We start from the raw sequence: 14169 nt of genomic DNA on the forward strand, positions 1-14169 counted from the left end.
ACTAATTGAAAATCAAATCTGAAGTGGTTCGATTGAGTTTGAGTTCGTTTTATTTCTGATTCTGACACTTCTCGCCTCCTGGAAACCAAAACCAGTTTTCAAGCTTCTCAAGTCGCACCTTTTCTCATTTTTGCTCCCCAAACCTGGAGTGTACTCACCATCTCAATCAGAGAATCTGACTCTATCGAATTCAAGAAGTGTATCGAGTGATACCCAATCTATTGTGCTTGCATTCTTGATGTATTGTTTGCTTTAGTGTCTTGTACGTATGCATCTGGCTTCTTGAGAATACCAGAAGGACCCTTGTTCAAAACCATTATACCACCAGCTCTTGCACCAAAAAGAAGTCTGCGTCCCCACTTGCTTCAGCAAATAATAATATTGGTACGGGCTCTCTGAACTGCACATTTTTTTTCATGGGCATAGCTAATAACCTGTTCTCCTGTTAATTTCACAATTAATTATGGTAATTCAGAAGAAGAATTGTTACATGTTCCACATGCCCAGTGTACTTATATCTTGCCTGTTAGAAAAAGGCTCGGAGTTGTACAATGTCACACATGCCCATTGCTAGACCTAGTAAATGGGCTCTGCACTAATAAAAATAAAAACATTTAGTGCGAAAATGTAAAAATTGGTTAATGAGTATTGTACGAAAATGCAAAGGTCAATTTGTCTTTAAATGAGTACAGGGCCTCAGTTACTAGGTCTGGCCATGTGTTCTTATTCCTCCATGGTCTGGCCCGCAATCATCCTATGCATGCTTCTTAAAGGCTTATTGTTTGACCACGTGGTTCTCGAGCCTGATGGCGTACTTTCCTGCTGCAGAAAGAAGCATTCAGAGTTCACTTGCCTACAATTCAATGCATTATAGAAAGCTTGGGCTTGCCGAGGCTCGCAAAAAGACACTTGACAGGCAACCTAAAGAAACATATAAGATCATCAGAGGTTACGCATCATGTTACTTACTTTAGCTCGTCAAGAAGTGGCACTTCTTCAAGAAATAAAACAATATCACGCCTCGACGTTCGTATGATTTCTTTTGCATAAAAAGCAGTGCAAGCTCCACGGAGACATTTCGACCTTCTTCGGCCGAGCTGAGCTGAGAGAGCGGCGGGAACTACACTAAGACTCGTTCCCACCCGCTTGACCCATGTGATGAATGGTGGCGGTTCTAATCTAGCCAGGTAAATAAATTCCATGTATTTGTTAACAATCATAATTTAACACGTTTGGTTAACCATTTTTTTATTCACCGATGTGTGTTCCTGTTTACACTGTATAGTCGGTACTTTCCCGAGCTCTGTGAAAAAACACCCTGCAGGCATACTGTGGGACTCGAACCCACGATCCCCAATGCGAATTTCCAAACGATGTATAAATAACATGCACCTGCATCAAACTAGGTTGTTTGAGTGGTTTTCCATGCACTTTTAGCAAAATTCCTCTTCTATTTGTCCACTCTTTTTGTAATTAATTTGAAAATACCACACCCGTTCTATATCATGAGGATACTGGGAAAGCTATAGGGCCTGCGAATTGTGGAGTCATCATACGAAAATAACTCCATAACAATGGTTTAGGTTTTTTGCGTGTTGCATCCCCCCCCCCTTCTTCCGTGTTTTCTTTTGAACTGCATGTGGCGGCTTGCCACGGGTCACATGACGTCATGGTTTATGAGTTCAAAGAATTTTGGTTACGCGTGGAAGTTCAACTGATGGTCTTATACCTAAAGTTTGCTGCTGTCAACAGAGAAATAATAATGAAACACCATAGTTACAGACTTTATGTTATTATCAAAGAGTTAACGCCATTTTATTGTATTTTTATTTTATTTTTTAAACTCATTTTGTGAATGTTTTGTCGTTAAAAGAATCACTGTCATTTTATTTTAGTATTTTTATTATTCGATTGACATCCATTTTCATGTTGTGAATTTGTTATTAAAGTTGTTCAAGTCTAGTACTACCATGCTGTGTCTTTTTTGTGCAAAACAGCCGGGTTTTCAAAACATCTAACAAAATGCAGTAAAGTGTTATTCTATACATGGCACGTCTGTAATTATGTGTAAAAATAATGTATGTCATTGCAAAATATTCCACACTGAGTTGGCCCAAAACCGAGAATGTCGACCGTGGCGTTGCCAACGGGTAAAACTACCCAATGGACTACTACAGCCAGTCTATTACATATCGCTGCACACGTACCGCGCGAGCGCAAGCTTTGACATGATGACGTCGTAACTGTTGCTATTTTTAGAACTGGGATTCCCCGGGCTGTGCAATACTTCAATCTGGAGATCGGCCAGTCTACAAATTGGTGAAATAAAGAAACGCCTTATGCCCTAATATGCCCCAATTCACTCGACTGTGGTCATTAAAAGGAGGTGAACACAGAACAGATACGACACATCGGTATGGTTGTTAAGGTAAGAATTTGTCGGTAATGTGTATGTTTAGAAAGCCACTCCAGGCGTTTTCATGCAGTACAAATTTCTGAATGTTCGACTGGGTTGATGACTCGACACTACTCCTAGAACTATTTCGGTTTCGTCCGGCTATCGTCCAGTATGTAAACGGCTGTGTGCAAAAAGTGTACATACTGGTACCCTGTGCGAGCTTCGTGGTTCCGTGTATGTTTTGTACACAAATCACGGATCGTACCCGCCCTCTCGTGACGCATTTTCGCAAAACGAGGTCGGGTAATTTTCAATTATTGTTGGCAGAGGAGTAACACGTACAGTAGATAGGGAATCTGAAATTACGGTAAGAATTTATCATTTTTAACAATTTTTGAGATTGTGGAGTGGATTCTCTGGTCAAAAGAATACACATTGATACATCAAAGGACACATAGAGCCTAATTTTGGCGAGATTAAAAAAAAAAAAAAGAGAGATTCCTGATGCCGAAATTCATTGAACCATGGGTCGTTGAACGCGTGAGAGATATAAACCTATGAGGTTACGGGAGACGATAGCCGGACGAAACCGAAATAGTTCTAGGAGTAACTCGACACTACTAGACAGACAGTGCAGTCATGTCACTTTCCTTCTACGCCGCATTCGGCCGGGTTAGGTAGTTGCAGCATAATGTTGCTCAACATTTGTTCAGGACAAGAATGAACAAGCAAGCAACAAAGACAATAACTATTTGTACTTCATTAATTAATAGAAATGATTGTTATATCAGGCTCAAACAGAGTAAATAACTTTTTGTTTGTTCAATTCAAGATGTTAAACACTAACACTAACAGGGCATGCAGTGGGGGCTAATCCTAGAACTATGACACATTATGAGGTTTTGTTCCGCTATCGTCTCCCGTAACGGGAGACGATAGCATCTCCCGTTACATCTCCCGTTATCGTCTCCCGTAACGGTAGACGATAGCAGAACAAAACCAACGGGAGACGATAGCGGAACGAAACCTCATAGTTCTAGGAGTAACCTAGGTTAGGGCTCTTTGTGATGAAATGTGGACTTTGAGTCCTGGTTTGAGTCTGTCCATACCTGATAATCCATGGTCCTGATGTAACAATTGATTGATTATTGGATATACATGTATTATCTATACTATCATTTTTATCAATCGAATGTGGCTGAAACACCTGCTGGTTTTTCTAATGTGATTGGCCTATTCGTACAATACAGGTGTTCTTCATCCAATTGTAGTCACAGTAAACATGTCTTGAGAGTTTCCAACAATTGCTTTGGTCAGTTAAAGGAACACGTTGCCTTGGATCGGTCGAGTTGGTCTTTGAAAAGCGTTTGTAACCGTTTTTTATAAAATGCATATGGGTAGAAAGATGTTGTAAAAGTAGAATACAATGATCCACACAAACATGCCTCGAAATTGCGTGGTTTTCCTTTTACCTTGTCGATTAACACGTCGGCCATTTATGGGGGTCAAAATTTTGACTCCCATAAATGGCCGACCATGTTAGTTCGCACAGTAGAAGGAAAACCACGCAATTTCGAGGCAAACTTGTGTGGATCATTGTATTCTACTTTTAAAACATCTTTCCAACCATATGCTTTTTATAAAAGACGGTTACAAACGCTTTTGTTTTGACCAACTCGTCCGATCCAAGGCAACGTGTTCCTTTAATGTTGTTGAGATGCATTGAGTGACCTCTTTTTGTTGCTACCCTAAATTGTGAAAAAGGACGTATCTGCAGTTGTGTCTACAGCTACGGCTACGGCTAGATCCCTGCTGTCATGCATGAAAGCATACAGTTCCCATTAGTTACAGTCAAAGCCGTAGCTGCAGCTCGTTGTTTTAAAAACAAACAAGCTGGAGGTCATATCACAATGAAGACTGAAAGATTATCAGACTTGTTATCAAAATAGACCTACCCCGTACTACTTGTATTGCTTTTTGCTCAAGATATCATGCAGTAAAGTATACAAATTCATTTGAAAATCACAAGACTGCAAGGCTATGTACTGATCTTGACTATGTCCCAACACAAAAATCACGGGCATCTGGGGCCGATTTCACAAAGCAATAAAGTTCATCGCAAGACAAATTTTCAGTAGTGATTTGTATTGTGACACATCACACTTTACTTAGCAACTACGATTGATTTGGCGTTACAATCAATCTTAGATTTTTTTGTGAAATCGGCCCCTGGCCTGTGGTCCTGAATAAATTTCAAGCCATTTCTACCTTGAACTATTAAAGGCAGTGGACACAATTGGTAATTGTCAAAGACTAGCCTTTACAGTTGGTGTATCTCAACATATGCATAAAATAACAAACCTGTGAAAATTTGAGCTCAGTCGGTCATCGAACTTGCGAGATAATAATGAAAGAAAAAACACCCGTGTCACACAAAGTTGTGTGTGTTTAGATGGTTGATTTCGAGACCTCAAGTTCTAAACTTGAGGTCTTGAAATCAAATTTGTGGAAAGTTACTTCTTTCTCGAAAACTATGGCACTTCAGAGGGAGCCGTTTCTCACAATATTTTATACCATCAACCTCTCCCCATTACTCTTTATCAAGGAAGGTTTTGTGCTAATAATTATTTTGAGTAATTACCAATAGTGTCCACTGCCTTTAAGTCTCCAAAAGAAGTGTTTGAAATCCTAGGAGCAGTTATTTCAGAAAATTAGTGTAAGTTACAATGTCAACGATGAATCAGTGACTTTCAGGCAGACATTGAGGGAGAGATTTCATTCAACTGCAAAAATTCTGAGAAAGATTTCAGGCCTGAAGTCCTTCTCAGAATTCAATTAATATACCTCTTTTTTCAACACTTCGTTTTTTTCACAATGTCTTATCAACAGCTGTATGTTGCTCATTACCGAGTAACTTTTTATGCTAATTTGTATTTTTTGAGTAATTACCAAATGTGTTTTGTTTGTTTCAGATTTGATCCCTGCCTTTGAGGAAACCAGGACAGGAAGTCTTATAGCAAAGTTTCTCAAGTTTTAACTTCCACAATTGAGAAGTGTTTTTTTTTTAAACACTTGGCCAACTACCACACCAGACAAACAATAAAGTCTGATGCATTTCATCCAAGAATTTAATGAAACAAAATTTGTTTCTTCAAGTGAACATAGCATTAATATTTCATAAAGCATAGACGCAAACAATTTTTTCTGCCCTAATTATATAACATCAATACAATGGCCGCTAGTAACAATTGTGATGAGGTTGGTATATCTCTACTAAAAACAACACTTTACAAGATCTACAAAGAGTTGAATGAAACAGATTTTAAGGAATTGAGATATCTTTGTAAAATCCCGAAAAAGGCTGAAGAAAACATGACGACTTCGCTAGACCTGTTTAACTACCTAGAGGAAGAAGGAAAAATTTCAGAAAATAACGTAGGATACTTGGACGGCTTATTAAAACGAATGGGGAAGTCGGTATTGAGAGATATCTTATGTGAGGCAAAGAAACCAGGTGAGAAATTTATTAGATTTGTTTTCATGGGTACTCTTATACTTAGCCTGACCTTCCATAGCAAAATGGCATAACCCGACAAGAGACACTTTTGAGATTTAAGCAAGTTTGCAGATAAGCTGTTTTGCAATAAATACAGAAGGATGTGTTTAAAGAGGCCGAGTTCTAGGACATGTTAATAATCACATCCATACAAATAATACAGTTGAAAATTTGAAATTAAAAAAAAATATATATATAAATTTGCCAAGAAATAATTTTATATCAAAATAAAAAATTGAGCAGGTCCAATTCTAAGGTTGTTTCAAATATAGATTTTGTTTATTATTTTATTTTATCAGGACTGGGTAAAACTCCACCACCTGGGTTTCCACAACGTACTCCAACACTCAGAAGTTCTGGCTCCAGTGGAGATGGAAATCAGCCGACAGATTTGAAAGGACCACAGTATTTTACTAGCCCCTCCCCACCTCCAATCAATCAAAGTAAAACAGAAAGACAGATGCATCGAGCCAAAAGTGCATCAGAGGTTGCAGCGCTCTCCAGTGGCCAAAGTCCGACAGGATTATACAACATTGATGGCGGTCAAACCCTGCCAAAGTTCAACCAAAGCACCCCTCGTCGCCTAGACCAGCAAGCCAATCAAAGTATCAGACCAAACATTTTTGCAGATGTTTCTACACCTCCTACAAGGGGCTCAGTGCCTACTACCCCCTCTTCTGGCCAACGACCCACACGCTCAATAAGCCTCCTTGATATGCCCATAATAGAAGGAAAGTTGGGGAACATGTCTTTGAAAGATCCTTCTCCTTCAAGTGTAAATGACGATCTGCAGACAGATTCTGCCCAGAGAGTTCTTGAAGATGGCGCCTCATCCTCTCGAAGCTCAAGCCAATGTTCTGTTTGGGAACTTCCTGTGTATTCACCTCAGGAAACCCAAGAAAAAAAGACGGAGATGAAAGCGGCAGATCAATCCATAGAAGAGCTGATGCTGTCCATCAACAATCTGACAGAACAAAAAGAAGTCCGAGATGCTAGAGCTGCAAGCGGGTCAGAGCGTCCAACTTTGAGAGCCTATCAGACGGAACTTGCAGAGAGGCCCTTACGAAAGTTTGAGAATCACATCATCTGTGCTCCTACTGGCAGTGGAAAGACTCTCACAGCCGCCTTCATCTGCTACCAGTACATGAGACGATTTCAGAGAGCAGTAGACGAGAAGCACTTCAAGGCTCTCTTCATTGTCCATATGCGGCACCTGACTTGGCAGCAGAGGAATAATTTCCTTCTCTACTTCCCGAATAAGCAGGCTGTGCGGGTAATTGGTGAGCAGCAGACTTTTAAAGATGCTCTTAAGTTTGACGAGGAGATGCCAGCAGTCCTGATGTTGACTGCGCAGATTTTCGTCAACGCGCTGAAGTCGAAATCTATCAAGATAAACGATCTTGACATGCTTATTTTTGACGAGTGTCACCACACCGATCAAAAGCACCCTTTCAATGAGATCATGAAGACTTATCTGAAAGAGAAGTACAAGCAACCTCGGCACCAAGTGGGGGTTTCTGATAGGGCTCTCCCTTTTATTATTGGTCTAAGTGCTTCTCTGGGCGTGGGCCATGAGTTGACAGCTCTTGGACATCTCCAGACTCTCTGTGGGAACATGGATTCCAAAGGAGTGGTGAGAGTTCTTGAAAACGTAGAGGAACTGAAAAGACATGTCAATAGTCCAGATGAAGACACCATCAAACAGGCGCTACCAAGAGATGCCCACGATCGGGAGTTTGGTAACCTCTTGGAGGTGATCATGTTGGAGATTGAGGGTCAGCTTCCAGAAATAGTTGAGCATCCACTGCCTTCACATGGTACACAGCTTTATGAGACCGAGGTCAAGAGACGTCTGATAGAAGCGGAGTCCCAGAGATCGGCCAATCGCACGGATATCATTGTCTACATGTACTTATATGAGTACAATCGTGCCATGATTCTCTACGATGATCTAAGGGTCAAGGATGGACTTCGACACTTGGAGGAGTTTCATGTCAGTCGATATGTTCAGGATCATCCAGACCAGGTACCAGTTGAGGAACACTGCCGGCGCCTCTTCAACTCACAACTTCCTCGAATGAAGGAACTGGAGAAGGACGAAGGACAGCATAGCAACCACAAGCTTGGGGAACTTGCTCATGTTCTACATCAGATCTTCTCGGATAAACCTGAATCTAAAGGTATTTCTTTGCTTTTACCAGCTGTTAGCTTTTAATAGTAATACTAATAATTACAACATTTATAGAGTGCTAAATACGGAAGTTTCTAAGCGCTATAACCAGATTGACAAAACAGATGGGTTTTAAGTAGAGATTTAAAAGTGTCCAATGAAGGAACTGCTTGAATGTAAGTTGGGTAGTTTGCTTCTTGCTCCAATTTGTTGGAGCTTTGATTGAAAAGGCGCTATCGCCATAGCATGTCATGGTGCGGGGTACCGGGGAAAGCTGGAAATGAGCGATTTGAAGAAGATCGAAGGCTCATTGTCTAATTCTTTTGTTATGCGCTTGTGTCCATTTTATGGAATGGGCGCAATACAAATCAATAAATTATAATGATTACACCTTTTTTTAAAGTAGGATTTTAAACTTTGCATGGTGGAGATTTAATTTGCCTCATGTGACAAGATCCTACAACCAATCTAGTAACTCAAACTTGGTCAGAATTTCTGTTGCTAAAAAATTTCAGGATAAATTATGAGCTGGTTAATCCTTTTTCCTCCCATCAGGAATTATTCTCGCAACCATGAAAGTAGCTGCCACCGCTCTGGTTGAGTTTCTGAGGTCTTCAGATCTCCTGAAGTCCTTACCATGCAGGATCGAACCACTCAGGCTGGTTGGGCAGGGCAGCCTAGAAGATGACTGCCTGACAGAGGCTCAACAGAAGGAGGTTCTGAACAGTTTCAGAAGAGGTGAGCTGACTGTAGTTTGTTTAGATGATCTTCCCGTCAAGAGAAATCGGCAAACCACCTGCAAGGAGATATAAATGCCAAGCTGGCAACAGCCAATCTTTCTCTCATACAAATATTGCTTTAATGTCTATGAATATAAAATTGCACAAATCAAGAAATTGTGATCCAGTAACTAGAAGACAATACTTAATCTAGTCATTTTGAAATCAGCGGTTTACGCTTGGTAGGATTTGAACCCACAGCCGTGTGATTGTAAGTCCTGTCTAATGACAGGACCAACCACTAGTATTAACTTTTGAATCATGCAATGCATGGCTGTGTAATTTTAGTATAGCAAGAATTGTAAAAACACAGGTCTGGCAGTGGTAAGTCTACTTTTCATTGTTCTCGGTCGCAGTCTGACCTGTGGGCTCAGTGTCTGACCTCTTCGTCTCCTTGGCTCTTCACTCTGTTGTAGATGCTTTTAAAAGTATCCATGTACATCCGCTCTTGATAAAAAAACTCTAATCTACCAGGAGCTCAAAAAAATTCAGCAACTTTGTGAATCGTCTCTCGATCTCAGTATCCAACTTAACGAAATCTTTAACTCCATTTCTCTGCAGATGATGGCTGTAACATCTTAGTGGCTACAGATATCGCTCAGGAAGGCCTTGACATGCCAGCCTGTAGCTTCGTCATTAGGTATAACTTTGTCAGTAATGAGATCGGCACGGTCCAGTCGAAGGGACGAGCACGTGCAAGTGGGAGCCAGTGCTTCCTCATCGTGGAAAGGTAAGAAAGTTACCAAACAAACGCGACGTCTTTTCTGCTAAGATGTTGTTCAACTGATTCCCCTGTGGTATTAGTATTGAAGTAATTTATTTTCAAGATATAAAATATCGTTTCGCATGTATGCAAAGAGTTTTTCTCCGTGGTAGGAACGTTACAAATTGAATTGAATTGAATTAAATTGAATAAGTTGTTTCACTAATTTGGGGTTGGAACAAAAAACAAAGAAAAGTTTAATCATATGGGACTTGAACCAACGACCTCCAGTCTAACGTGCTGGTACTCTACCATTGGAGCTATCTAGCTCTATGTTGACTGTCTTCCTATTTTGTCAATATGTTTGTTCGGGGTGCCAGTCAAAGCTATACAACCATTAGTTGCAGTGTAGCAAGGTATCACACCCGTGACCCTTTGTCTACACGCTAGGATGCAGCAGCCAGGGGATCCTTAAAGCCATTATACACTTTCGGTAAACAGTATTGTCCAAGTCCCCCACTTCGTGTATCACAACTTATAAATAAAACAACAAACCTGTGAAAATTTAGGCTCAAGCGGTCATCAGAGTCGGGAGAAAAAAAAAGGGGAAAACCCACTCTTGTTTCAGCGCGTTTCGCCGTGTCATGACATGTGTTTAAAATAAATCCGTAATTCTCGCTAACGAGAATTTATGGACTAATATTTCAAGAGAAGTCTTTCACCATTACCTTCTGTAAACCCTGTAAATTATTTGTAAATCTGTGAACTTTTTTTGTTTTTTCTGTACCGAAAGGGTCCAATGGCTTTAAGGGGATGCAACCTTATACAAATACTTAAACCAAAAATTTAATTTGATTAAATGAGTTTATTTTCATGATCAGTGGAATAAAAGAAGGAGTTACATTATGTAGTTGGGTTTTGCAAAAGTGGCATGTTTAAAGGAACATTTTAAAGTCGCAGAAAGGGCTCTGAGGGCCTTGGTAATAGTGCCCTCCATGTGATTTTTAGACCTGTGACAGTGCTACTATAGGTTGTATCAAGAGCTTGTTATTTTTTTTTACGTCAGAAATTCCCAAAATGAAAAGAGAGAGTATGAGAATCGCTCAAAGGTGGTCAGAATGGAGAAAGCAATGGAGGAGCTGGAAGCCATGGTGGAAGAGGATCGGCTTCTCAAGATCCAGGAAAAACAGGTAAGACACACCCGTCAGTAAAGATTGATGCATTACCGAGGACTCAACGTAACACACGGCACTCACAACAGTATTGCGTGTGCTCAGACCTACGCCCGCAGCACTGAGCACTGCACGCACGCTCAGAGCTGCAAAAAAGGACCATTATGGCTGCTGCCGCCAGCATCCCAAAAGTGCCCTGTGCTTTTTCCTGGCCAGATCTTGACCTGATGCCAGACCCGTCCCAGATTAAACATCAATTAACCTGGTGATGCCAGATCTGGCCCAGATCAAACATCGTCCAACCTGGTGTGGCCAGACCTGGCCCATATCAGACAACATCTAACCTGGTGTGGCCATACCGGGCCAGACCTTGCCCAGATCAGACACCATCTAACCTGGTGTGGCCATACCGGGCCAGACCTTGCCCAGATCAGACACCATCTAACCTGGTGTGGCCATACCTGGCCCAGATCAGACATCATCTAACCTGGTGTTGCCATACCTGGCCCAGATCTAACATCATCCAACCCGGTGTGGCCAAACCTGGCCCAGATCAGATATCATCTGACCTGGTGTGGTCAGACCTGGCCCACATCTACTATGATCGGGCCCAGACATTGCCAGGACCTGCCACGCCTAGCCCAGATCTTGAAAAGACGTACATGGTTAGCTGCAGGTTTTCGCTGTATGGATGAAACATTTAACCCCATTTCCCCCTCATTGTATGATTTCGGGTGTCATGGCCGAGTGGTTAAGAGCATCAAATTCAAGTCATTGGAGTGTGGGTTGGAATGTCAGCTTGAAAGGTATGAAATAGTAATAATTAATATTATTACTATTTTATACCTTTGAAGCTTAGAAAGATGGAAACAAATTAAAAAGTACGCCTTTATTTTGTTTCTTGTTTTTTCAGGACGCACGAATAAAAGCCATTATCAAAGCTGAGGAGCAGGAAAAACTCCAAGGCAGGATGCACGATCTTGAGAAGATCTACATTCATTGTAAAGAATGCTCCGCCTACATTTGCAAAGCGTCAGAGCTGCGACGGAAAGGAACTGCTGGTCATGTGACTTGCATCAGTCCGGACTTTGGTAGCAAGATTACAGAGATACGGTCTAGCATACCACAGCGATATCGAGACACAGAAACGACTGGTGGGTATTAATTTCTGTCTTTGTTCAATTTGTCTTTACCTTTTGGTTCTTCTTTAGTTCTGTTTGTTGTCTGTCCATCGGGCGTCTCACTCAACCAGGCAGAGTGGGACTCTGATCTTCTGATGATCAACTTCTTCTGTCTATTCCTACTGGTTCAAAATCTATCGCCATTTTCAGGAAATGTCTTAAAACTTTTTTTCTCATAACCCTCCATCTTTGTCTTCTTGTTTCTCATCTTTTCTGGTCAGCGCTTTGATCTTTTTTTGCAAAGGCACTATATAGCTACCTTTTATTATAATTATTATTACTTAATCCAGAATTCTAGAAGATGCCTCATACTTATTTGATATATATATCCTGTCTTCAAAGACTGGATTTATGGGTACTTCTTGAGTTCATTTTTCTTGGTTATAACCTTAATGTTTTGTTTAGAGGTTTTTGTAAAGTAATGGAACTAAACATGTGAATTGTATTGAATAATCTTCAGGAGAACGCTGGACTCTAATGCAGTCTGTTTTAAGAAGTGTGGTTACTCCAAATATCCATTTCTCTTTCTGTCCTTGTTCAACCTGTCTGTCTTTACGTTAACTGCTTCTCTTCACCTGGGAGTATAAATGGGTACCTGCGAGGGTAGAGTTGATATTATGTATGAAAAAGCTTTTGGAGTGCTAAGGTTGCCCATAACGGGTTTTATACTCCCTAGGGAGCTGAGAAAGACTAAAGGATGTTATTGGCTCAATAGACTGTGCAAGTCTCGCGCGCACCGGAGCAAGAAAACACGATAAACGAAGAACTTTATTTTTATGAAATCAAATCTTGTTGTAGCTTTTAAAACAAATATACAATTAATCGGTTATAGTTTAAGTATAGAAAAAAGTAAAACCCTGGGACAAGGATCATTGTTTATTTGATCTTAAAATTTTTTGAAACCACTGTTGTAAATCTACGCCCGAATGTGAAACAACTAAAAGCTGGTTTACACGCAGACGCACGATGGTCAAGAGGGCGTAAAATTAATGCTTGACGCAATTTAAGGAGAAAGCCGACGCATAAACAACCAACAAAAAGGCTTTTCACCCCGTGCGACCAAACAAGCATTTGCGTAAGTTTTGTGATCAGAGATGGGCACAAATACTTAATTTTGTTCAAGTAACCTGACATGAGGTCAAGTACAAATATCCGTTTTCTTCGTTATTTTGTAAAATTTATTTTTCCTTTTTTATGTGTTGCTAAGTAGTATTACATATTCAACAACATATGTAATTTTCATGGTCATAAATTACGTTAAATTAAAATAATGGATGAAACAAAATCTCCCCAACGTAAAACCTCATAAGGTTGGGGCCACAAAGGTCCCGGAAGTTCAAATACGTGTGAGACTTGCACAGTCTATGCCCAGGATACTGATGTACTGGTAAAGCCCATCGAGATGGTTATTGTGAAAATGCGCTTTATAAGAACTAGTTATTATTATTACTATGTAGGTCAATACTTATAGATACTTAATACTGTTAAGAGTCAACTCATGAGTAACAATCTCACAAAACAGCTCCAATTTGTCATTACAGGTTTCATCAAATGTGCCACTTACACCTGCAAGAAAAATCTTGGAACAATGCAGAAGTTCCTGTTGCTAGACCCCCCTCTCGGATACGCACTGAAAGCAGACAACTTCAAGATTGTCTTCTCTCGCGAAGGGACTGCAAAGGTTCCGAAGCAGTGGAAGAAAGCTGGCTTTGTAATGCTGCAGGACGAAGATGAGTTCTAAAACTAGATTTGTGACTGGTACCTCCTGGGCCCAATTTCATAGAGCTGCTTAAAGGACTTGGGTAGTCTTTGAAGAATGTCAACAGATTTACATTAAACTTACATGGTTTAAAGGATATGATTGTGCTTCCTTTAAAATATTAAGGTGCTGTAGTTTTTGAGAAATGAATAAAACAAGTCACAAAAATTGTTTTGTCTCAGTGAGACGAAAGTTATTTTAGCATGACGTATTAACCAGCTTAACTGGTAAATACGTTTTACATGACAAAACTTGGAGACTAAAATTAATTTCAAGACATTTGTTTACTCAGTTCTCACACCTCAGCAAATATTATTTTAAGGGGAAGCTTTCTACTATCATTATCTTCAAACTGTGTGAGTTTAATGTAGACCTGACGACATTGTGTTTTGTGTTACAAAAAGTACCGACGCCCTTTAAACAGAAAATGTTGCTTAAGCAGAAATTAGCA

General features: G+C 40.3%; 1 protein-coding gene across 2 annotated transcripts; it reads left to right on the top strand.

The window, feature by feature from the left end:
• The first annotated feature begins 2257 nt into the window (after positions 1-2257).
• On the top strand, positions 2258-13714 carry LOC139948612 (ATP-dependent RNA helicase DHX58-like). Of its 2 annotated transcripts, none has more exons than XM_071946805.1 (8): positions 2258-2428; positions 5371-5912; positions 6254-8134; positions 8680-8862; positions 9465-9633; positions 10673-10796; positions 11692-11932; positions 13501-13714. In XM_071946805.1, the coding sequence occupies exons 2-8, from the start codon at positions 5630-5632 to the stop codon at positions 13698-13700; spliced, it is 3081 nt and encodes a 1026-aa protein (XP_071802906.1). In that variant the 5' UTR covers positions 2258-2428; positions 5371-5629; the 3' UTR covers positions 13701-13714. The 2 variants fall into 2 exon arrangements, with proteins under 2 accessions (XP_071802906.1, XP_071802907.1); XM_071946806.1 differs by lacking the exon at positions 2258-2428 and adding an exon at positions 2593-2765.
• The last annotated feature ends 455 nt before the right edge of the window (positions 13715-14169 follow it).

Source organism: Asterias amurensis, chromosome 16 (genome assembly GCF_032118995.1).
Source record: "Asterias amurensis chromosome 16, ASM3211899v1".
NCBI lineage: Eukaryota > Metazoa > Echinodermata > Asteroidea > Forcipulatida > Asteriidae > Asterias > Asterias amurensis.

What these genes read in the sequence shown, in the direction of transcription:
- LOC139948612 (XM_071946805.1), top strand. Translation starts at nt 5,630, where the DNA reads ATGGCCGCTAGTAACAATTGTGATGAGGTTGGTATATCTCTACTAAAA. An exon ending in TCTGAACAGTTTCAGAAGAG is followed by an intron (nt 8,863 to 9,464) that starts GTGAGCTGACTG and finishes ATTTCTCTGCAG; the next exon opens with ATGATGGCTGTAACATCTTA. An exon ending in TGCTTCCTCATCGTGGAAAG is followed by an intron (nt 9,634 to 10,672) that starts GTAAGAAAGTTA and finishes TTTTTACGTCAG; the next exon opens with AAATTCCCAAAATGAAAAGA.